At 37.7% G+C, this 9,732-nt stretch overlaps 1 protein-coding gene across 11 annotated transcripts in view; it reads right to left on the reverse strand.

Moving 5' to 3' along the window:
* Positions 1-9,732, reverse strand: part of LOC131942632 (endothelin-converting enzyme homolog) — a 50,397-nt gene that overhangs the window by 23,389 nt on the left and 17,276 nt on the right. For 10 of the 11 annotated variants that reach the window (XM_059302522.1, XM_059302517.1, XM_059302524.1 and 7 more), the window contains 2 exons: positions 2,686-2,792; positions 2,306-2,460 (listed from right to left, as the gene is read on the reverse strand). In XM_059302522.1, coding sequence (XP_059158505.1) covers positions 2,306-2,460; positions 2,686-2,792 — 262 coding nt within the window. Of the gene's footprint in view, positions 1-82; positions 187-2,305; positions 2,461-2,685; positions 2,793-9,732 lie in introns of those variants that run through there. The other variant, XM_059302526.1, reaches the window with a different exon arrangement.

The following is a 9,732-nucleotide window of genomic DNA, read 5'->3' on the forward strand; positions in this document are numbered from 1 at the left end:
AAGCAGAAAATAAGTAAAAAATATGCAGTTCTACTGAAAACCAAGCAACCTAAAATAGGTGACTGAGTAGAAACTACTTAACAGTAGATTTGAATAATTTCTGAGGTGCAGAGCACTGGCAGTAGGGTGCTGTTAAGCGTCCTGAGTTCCCAAGATCGATCTTAGAACCTGGGAGAAGTTGATTGGGCTTCTTGCACAAGAAGTCAGGAAGAGTACTAGAATCAACAGTCAAACTGTACCAGGTATATCCGCTGGTGTCCTGGCAGTTGAATGACCGCTGGGCTCTGTGCCCTCCTCCCATGAATATAATAAAAATTGATGACTAAATCAAACGTGGCATGTTCTGGCGCTCTGGCGGTCGTATGAACCGGTGCCTTGGGCTCCAACAATAGCAATATGATGCCTGCATTTGGTAGGGACACGGTCATCCAGAGTTTCCTAGCAGCTACCTAAGCACATGGTGTCCTTTGATTAAGTGTTCTGCAAAGGGTCAGGGGTATTAAGTGACTCAACTGTCAAATTAGCCCAGCATTCGGGTGATGCCGATTGCCTGCTGGTCTCCCCTTAGAACATTGTGGCTCCTATATTTGTTTTATAGAGCCTCCTACACTAGGGACACAGTGGGCTACTGCATTGCATTCGGTAGTGCAAACAGTGGCTAGAGAGAGCACCTAGTGATGTCCCTTACACCCAGATGTTTGCCGAGGAGTGTTTACCTAAATATTATAAAAGGTGATGAACATAAACTCAACGCTTTTATACGGTACACCCTGGGGTGTCTGGGTAGTAGCATGAACAACCTGCACCAATATAAAAGATCAAAGAAATAGTTTTTCGTTTACATTTAAATAAAACCTGTTTAATAAAACAAGGTCACACATCTTAAAATACACAACTGGTAACCTCATTGATGATACCCTTATAAAATGTTTGTTAGTATGGCGTGTAGGACTAGATCACAGTAATGTGTGATGGGTATGCTAGTAAATTATAATTGTAACAAACATGAATTTATTTCCAGATAACATAATGGATAAACAAACATGCATGAGAAAAAAAGATTTCTGACAGGATGATACAAGGGATTTGTTGATTGAGATATTGTGATGTCAAAACGGCCCGGGACAAATCGGCCCCGTCAAAACGGCCCCGTTAGTATGACCCCCAACAAAACGAACCAGTCAAAATAGCCCTGTCAAAAGGGCCCTGACTCATTGGCTCCTGTCAAATGGGCTCCCGTCATATTGACTCTGGACATATAGGCTCCAGACAAATGGACTTCCGACATCTTGGCTCCTGACAAATAGGCTCAGGACATATTGGCTCCTGACAAAGCAACTCCAGACATATTGGCTTCCGACAAAATGACTCCCGACATACTGGCTCCAGACAAATAACTTGTATGACCACTATTGGCATTAACCATTTTGTCTACCTCCACTACCACTATAACCTCTTTTAAATACCTGAATGAAATTGTTTTTTGTGAACCAAAATCAATTCACAAACAAATCAGGCCCATAACAGCTAAATTCCACTAATTCTAAAATTTTGATGTTTAATTTACAACAGTAAAGATCTGTTGCTTAAAAGCGAGCACAGAAGTGCAAATGTATGATATACATGATGTTTACAGGATACAGCATTTTGTTTTGATAACCTACAAGCATACTGCAGGTAGGAATGTACAGCGTGGACCCCTCTCCCAACACAGTGAGTTGAAACAGCCTATAACCTACTCATTTATGGAAGTCATAGTTGTATTATTTAAGACTGTTGGATAAGCTAACTCTAAAGAATATTGATGGAGGGATCCCACTGGCAGGTGACATATATAATGAGACCACTTTGCCGGGAGACTTAGTCTGTGCAGAATCTGTATTGTCAGTGGTCCTTTAGTCGGGAGCCAAATTGACAGGAACCTATTTGTCGTGAGCCAAAATGATGAGAGTTTATTTGTTGGGAGTCGTAATGACAAGGGCCATTTTGTCAAGAAATTAAATGACGGGAGCCTATATGACGGGAGTCTAAATGACAGGAGCCTATTTGTCAGTAGCCTTATTGACTGGAGCTCTTTTGTCGAGAATTGTATAACGGAAGCCTATTTGTTGGGAGCCTAAAGAACAGGAGCCTATATGTCGGAAGTCGAAATGACGGGAGCCTATTTGTCGTAAGCCTATATGACGGGGTCCATATGTCGTTGGCCCTTTTTGACGGGGTCCATATGTCATTGGCCCTTATGACGGGGCCGTTTTGTCATTGGCCGTTTTGACGCCGCAAGGCAATAAACATATGATGACCTTACTTTTGGCTTGAGTATTAAGATCTTTAATCACTGAATCTTTCAAAGCCAAAACACCCGCCAGTGTGACAATGACAGTAGTCAAAATGGCAACTAGTACTAGTAGAACTTTCTCTTGGACTGTTCGGTGCTTCCATGAGATGAGACTGAGATTATTCCTAAAATTAGAATACATAAATTAGATAAATTGTAGTTAGTAAAAGAAAGTTGCATATGCTGATGATATGTTGATAAATATAAATGTTTTCTTTTAATAGGCTAATAAATATTTTTGGAAAAAAAATATTTATTTGATTTGTATGGTTAAGACCTAGATTATTAATAAAAAGGTAAAAATAGTCACAGATTTTATTTTTTTAAAATACATAAAATATGTGAAATACCCTTTAAATGCTATACTAGTTGGGAAGTCCATTGGTGGTGGGGTACCGCCATTTGAGGCATAATCATCCTCATCAAAACTTGTCCTCTTATAGCCCTGAGTGGACATCTGTTTAAGGATACCATAAAGAATTAGTAATTAATAATTAGTTGTCTTTTGAATCATTGTACCAAAAGTTCTATGAAATAAATATCAGTAAAATAAAGTGATTAAGTCCCTTAAATAAACTTTTAGGAAAGTATGAGTTAATGCATATTTAACATGGATTTTTAAAAGTTAATCAATGGCTCATTGTAAGTTGTAACAGACTGTAATAGGTGAGTGATCAATCGTTGTGTTTTAGTGCTTTTCTGTACAAAAATTAGAGTGTATATAACCTGGTGAATGAGATGTTTGGGAAACCACCAAAATAAATGCAAGGGGAAACTACTTTTGTTCACTGTTAGCATGAATGAAGGTGTGCTCTAAAGTATCCAGTATTGTTCCTGTGATTCTTAAATTATAACTTATGTATTCAAGTACTTATTTGATGGTTAGTGCTAAATAAATGCTATGGTGGATGTTGATTACAAAAATGAACTGTGGATTTAATTATTGTAAATAAAATTGTGAACTCAACCTGCAGTTTATCATCTGTTCTTAAAAAGATCTCACAATCACAGAGACAAGATTTACACACACTGTGATTTAAATTCAAATTGTTATAATGAAAAAAATGATGTATTAGAGCATCATATTAAAATAAAACTAAACTATGCAAGTTTTGTACACTGGATAGAGTAACAAAACTTAAAGCAGTAGAGAAAGTAACACCTTTTGTTTTAATACAAAGATAAAATTAAGATAATTATTTTAGAAATTGTGACAGAACTTAACAAGCTTTGTTTTAATGAAACAATCTTCAATACAGTGGCAACCAATGAATGAAATCCAGCTGGAAATGGAAGTACTACTGTACAGATGGAAGACAGAAAAAGCTTACATTCAAGCATTAGCCAGGTTTACATTTATATAAACTAAGAAGATGTAGGCCGTTTAAGTACATGAGAATACAAATCAAACAATCAGATTTATTCTTCTCTGGCATGAAGACAAAGTCAGTCACATATAATAAACACTGTGTCAGTGAAGGCCTACCAAAGGTGTTTTTTAAAATGCAAATCTGTGTTTAATAATTAAGTAATACTTTTTTAATTATCTGTATAACATCAAATGCTTAAATGCACAAATAAAAATTGTTAAAAGCTGTTTGTTTTTATGTTTTGTATTTAAATGTTATTTATCTTATTTATTTATTTTAAAAATAAGACTAAATCTGAAAATGTATTCAAAACTAAACTAAAAAAAAAAAAAACCAACAATTTCATGAAATCCTAAACTCATTCATTTTTAAAATCTCATTCTATCTTATTCTATATTATAACAATGTAATATTATTTCTTTATTCCACATTTTTAAATGCTATGTTTTTACTATTTAACAGTTTTTTAATTAACATGTTTTTCTGTTGTTATTTTTAAAAGGCAAAAAGAATTGAATAAAGTCCCTCAAAAGAAAATCTGACATAATATTTTAAGAGGATTTCATCGATGCTTTACCAATCCTATGTTCTTAGATGCATGACCTTGTTTTCAGAAACTGAGTTGTTTAAATGTAAACAAATGCCTGCACTATATTTATCGTATTTGTTGGAGCATGGGTTTGCCCACACTACCGCTGAGCACGCCCATCATCTGCTGTATGAAAGCCTTGAGTGTACGTTAATCACTCTCTGTAACAGTTTGGCAACTGCCCCGGTGTTAGGGATGTAGCAGGCACTCTCTGGAGCCCTCAGTTACATTACAACAGGGGTCAGAGTACGGCCCTTGGCTCAGTTTAATCATCCAATGTTGTATGCCACCATGTCAATATTCTAGGGACTCTTTAAAAAGAAAGTAAGCACCATAGTGCTCACAGGATAGCCCGGACACCAAATCACACCTTGCAAGGGCACCGGCAGATGCTTGATTTAATTTAGTGAACAATTGTAATACCCTGTCTGATCCATAGTCTATTGCAATGTTTCAAATGAACAGAGACGCCATAGCGCTCATGGGAAAGCCCGAAGCACTAAATAACATCTTGCCGAGGTGCAGAAGGACACGCCTGATTTTATTTAGTGAGCACTATAGTAACCCACAGTATTCATACTCTATTTTGTCTTTAAAACAAACTTATGCGCCAAAGCACTCATGAGAAAGCCTGCGGCGCCAAATAGCAATATATATATATATATATATATATATATATATATATATATATATATATATATATATATATATATATATATATATATATATATATATATATATATATATATATATATATATATATATATATATATATATATATATTTATATATTTATATATTTATATATATATATATATATATATATATTATTATTAAATAAAGATTATCATTACACACTATTCACTTTTGACACTTCATTTTAAACGAAAAATAACTGAAATTACTTAAAAGGAAACAAAATGAAAAGATACTATTTACAAGTGTTTTAATAGAGTTTATAAGAAGAAGATTAGAAATTGTAAGCAAATGAATGAATCATTTACTGGCTTTCTTTACTGTGGAATCCAGGTTTCTGCCAGCTGCAGCAAACTTGGAACCTAAGTTTTCATACTTGGAAAGCAAAATTAAATAAACCGGGAGTGATCTCTCCTAAACTTTCTCGAATATTCTTATATAACACTACGGGGATGGCAACTCGGGATATAGACAAAATTTATTACTTAAACTTTTTAAAATAAAATAGAATCTAGAAAAAAAGAATTGTGCACTAAGTGAACGCCAAACAAAATGTGTATAATAGTGTGGAATATTACTCAAAAGTTGAAAGAAGGCAGAGAATTAGATCTTTTACTTACATGTGCAATTTTATTTATCTATTAGAAACAGTACTCAAGTTATAGGCTTTTGAAAAATTCAAAGTAGAATAAGTTCCACGTCCGGTTATCGGAAATTGCTGAAAAGTTGATACAGAACTACAAATTTGATATAATACTTATATATGAAATTTCATCAAACTAGCTGTATCGGTACTCAAGTTATCATGGTCACAGACACACATACATACAGACAAGATTGCAAAACTATGTTTTTCCGACTCAGGGAAGTGTAAAACGTCAAGGTTTGCAAAAATCTCGATTTTTTTTTTTTTGCAAGATTACATTACTTTCTTTATGCTCTGTATATCAGAAAGTAAAAATTGCTCCATAACACACCAAAAGTGTCATTTTGTGCCCGATAATACAAAATATATCCTCTCCACCTTAAATATGATGTATACTTAGGAGTAGAAAAAATTCTTAATTCATCTTCTAGGTGCAGACATGGTCAAATTATACAGTATTTGTTTATAAATACAGCTTATTTGTTTGTGAGATTATAATGTTGGTTTATATTGTGTTTTAAATATATTTTATTCAAATTGTTTTTTCTTTAAATTCATATTTGTATGGTTATTGTTAGTGGCATCTGAAGGTAGAGCCAGGAGCATGTAGTGCACTGGCAAATAGCATGCTGGGTGTGTGATACTAAGACGAATTTTGTAATAACTAGAGACATTGTGGTTGACTGCATTATTAGACACAGCTTAAAAACTATTGCATTCTTCTAAACTGAGCTTTACATAAATTCCTCTGGATTGCTTGTATGAATGGACCAAGAAAAAAAGCAGATCATAAGCATGGGTCAATATCTCATCAGTCCACAACTGAAAACAAGTACCTGTAACCTGCAACATGCATTTTGCAGACATGCAAACACAACAAATTGTAGACACAAAACTGTACAAAAGGTGAAATCTAATTACTGTAAACCAATCTGCACATTTCAGTAAGGAAAAATTAAATGGTAGTGAATTTTGTGCTGAGATAATCACACTTCCAAAAGGTGGAATGCATAAATTATCAAGTTATCTATTTACAAATTCCTCTACTGTTAAGGTGCTTGGGCAAAATAAGATATCAAAAAGGTAGCTCTATGAGAAAATGTTAAAGAAAATAGGGGCTGTTATAGAAATGGTGACAAAATCTGCAAATATTGATAAAACAGAACCTTACATTTCATGGTAGGAAGGAAGCTTAAATATATGAGATATAAGGAAGTATGTCCACAATATAAGATCAGTAGGCCCTTTACCACATGTGTAGCATAAAGTAGAGAGTGTGTACAGTAGGCCCTATACCACATGAAGTAGAGAGCTTGTACAGTAGGCCCTATACCACATGAAGTAGAGAGCGTGTACAGTAGGCCCTATACCACATGAAGTACAGAGCGTGTACAGTAGGCCCTATACCACATGTGTAGCATAAAGTAGAGAGCGAGTACAGTAGGCCCTATACCACATGAAGTAGAGAGCGTGTACAGTAGGCCCTATACCACATGAAGTAGAGAGCGTGTACAGTAGGCCCTATACCACATGAAGTAGAGAGCGTGTACAGTAGGCCCTATACCACATGAAGTACAGAGCGTGTACAGTAGGCCCTATACCACATGAAGTAGAGAGCGTGTACAGTAGGCCCTATACCACATGAAGTAGAGAGCGTGTACAGTAGGCCCTATACCACATAAAGTAGAGAGCGTGTACAGTAGGCCCTATACCACATGAAGTAGAGAGCGTGTACAGTAGGCCCTATACCACATGAAGTAGAGAGCATGTACAGTAGGCCCTATACCACATGAAGTACAGAGCGTGTACAGTAGGCCCTATACCACATGTGTAGCATAAAGTAGAGAGCGAGTACAGTAGGCCCTATACCACATGAAGTACAGAGCGTGTACAGTAGGCCCTATACCACATGAAGTAGAGAGCGTGTACAGTAGGCCCTATACCACATGAAGTAGAGAGCGTGTACAGTAGACCCTATACCACATGTGTAGCATAAAGTAGAGAGCGAGTACAGTAGGCCCTATACCACATGAAGTACAGAGCGTGTACAGTAGGCCCTATACCACATGAAGTACAGAGCGTGTACAGTAGGCCCTATACCACATGAAGTAGAGAGCGTGTACAGTAGGCCCTATACCACATGAAGTAGAGAGCGTGTACAGTAGGCCCTATACCACATAAAGTAGAGAGCGTGTACAGTAGGCCCTATACCACATAAAGTAGAGAGCGTGTACAGTAGGCCCTATACCACATGAAGTAGAGAGCGTGTACAGTAGGCCCTATACCACATAAAGTAGAGAGCGTGTACAGTAGGCCCTATACCACATAAAGTAGAGAGCGTGTACAGTAGGCCCTATACCTCATGAAGTAGAGAGCGTGTACAGTAGGCCCTATACCACATGAAGTAGAGAGCGTGTACAGTAGGCCCTATACCACATGAAGTAGAGAGCGTGTACAGTAGGCCCTATACCACATGAAGTAGAGAGCGTGTACAGTAGGCCCTATACCACATGAAGTACAGAGCGTGTACAGTAGGCCCTATACCACATGTGTAGCATAAAGTAGAGAGCGAGTACAGTAGGCCCTATACCACATGAAGTAGAGAGCGTGTACAGTAGGCCCTATACCACATGAAGTAGAGAGCATGTACAGTAGGCCCTATACCACATGAAGTAGAGAGCGTGTACAGTAGGCCCTATACCACATGAAGTAGAGAGTGTGTACAGTAGGCCCTATACCACATAAAGTAGAGAGCGTGTACAGTAGGCCCTATACCACATGAAGTAGAGAGCGTGTACAGTAGGCCCTATACCACATAAAGTAGAGAGCGTGTACAGTAGGCCCTATACCACATAAAGTAGAGAGCGTGTACAGTAGGCCCTATACCTCATGAAGTAGAGAGCGTGTACGGTAGGCCCTATACCACATGAAGTAGAGAGCGTGTACAGTAGGCCCTATACCACATGAAGTAGAGAGCGTGTACACTAGGCCCTATACCACATGAAGTAGAGAGCGTGTACAGTAGGCCCTATACTACATGAAGTAGAGAGCATGTACAGTAGGCCCTATACCACATGAAGTAGAGAGCGTGTACAGTAGGCCCTATACCACATGAAGTACAGAGCTTGTACAGTAGGCCCTATACCACATGAAGTAGAGAGCATGTACAGTAGGCCCTATACCACATGAAGTAGAGAGCATGTACAGTAGGCCCTATACCACATGAAGTAGAGAGCGTGTACAGTAGGCCCTATACCACATAAAGTAGAGAGCGTGTACAGTAGGCCCTATACCACATGAAGTAGAGAGCGTGTACAGTAGGCCCTATACCACATGAAGTAGAGAGCGTGTACAGTAGGCCCTATACCACATGAAGTAGAGAGCGTGTACAGTAGGCCCTATACCACATGAAGTAGAGAGCGTGTACAGTAGGCCCAATACCACATGAAGTAGAGAGCGTGTACAGTAGACCCTATACCACATGTGTAGCATAAAGTAGAGAGCGTGTACAGTAGGCCCTATACCACATGAAGTAGAGAGCGTGTACAGTAGGCCCAATACCACATGAAGTAGAGAGCGTGTACAGTAGGCCCTATACCACATGAAGTAGATAGCGTGTACAGTAGGCCCTATACTACATGAAGTACAGAGCTTGTACAGTAGGCCCTATACCACATGAAGTAGAGAGCGTGTACAGTAGGCCCTATACCACATGAAGTAGAGAGCGTGTACAGTAGGCCCTATACCACATAAAGTAGAGAGCGTGTACAGTAGGCCCTATACCACATAAAGTAGAGAGCGTGTACAGTAGGCCCTATACCACATGAAGTAGCCAGCTTGTACTGTATGTGGTTTATATAGATTTCATAATGCACACTGAAACCTTAAAAATGTTGACACAGCATTGGACTTAACCAATACACGCGATGGACCGATTAGCCTTCGAAAGCATAGCTATAGATAGCACTTTACTGATTCTGCTGAACACATATAGTTAAGAAAAATGTTCGTTACCTTTCATATCCTGTATTGCTAAAAAAAAAGTGGCTATTATTTACAATATAAGCGTTTAAAACATTTCAAACGTGTTTCAGGTT

Source organism: Physella acuta, unplaced genomic scaffold, assembly GCF_028476545.2.
Source record: "Physella acuta isolate Inbredline_101_S28 unplaced genomic scaffold, ASM2847654v3 ptg000416l, whole genome shotgun sequence".
In the NCBI taxonomy this organism is placed as follows: Eukaryota; Metazoa; Mollusca; class Gastropoda; family Physidae; genus Physella; species Physella acuta.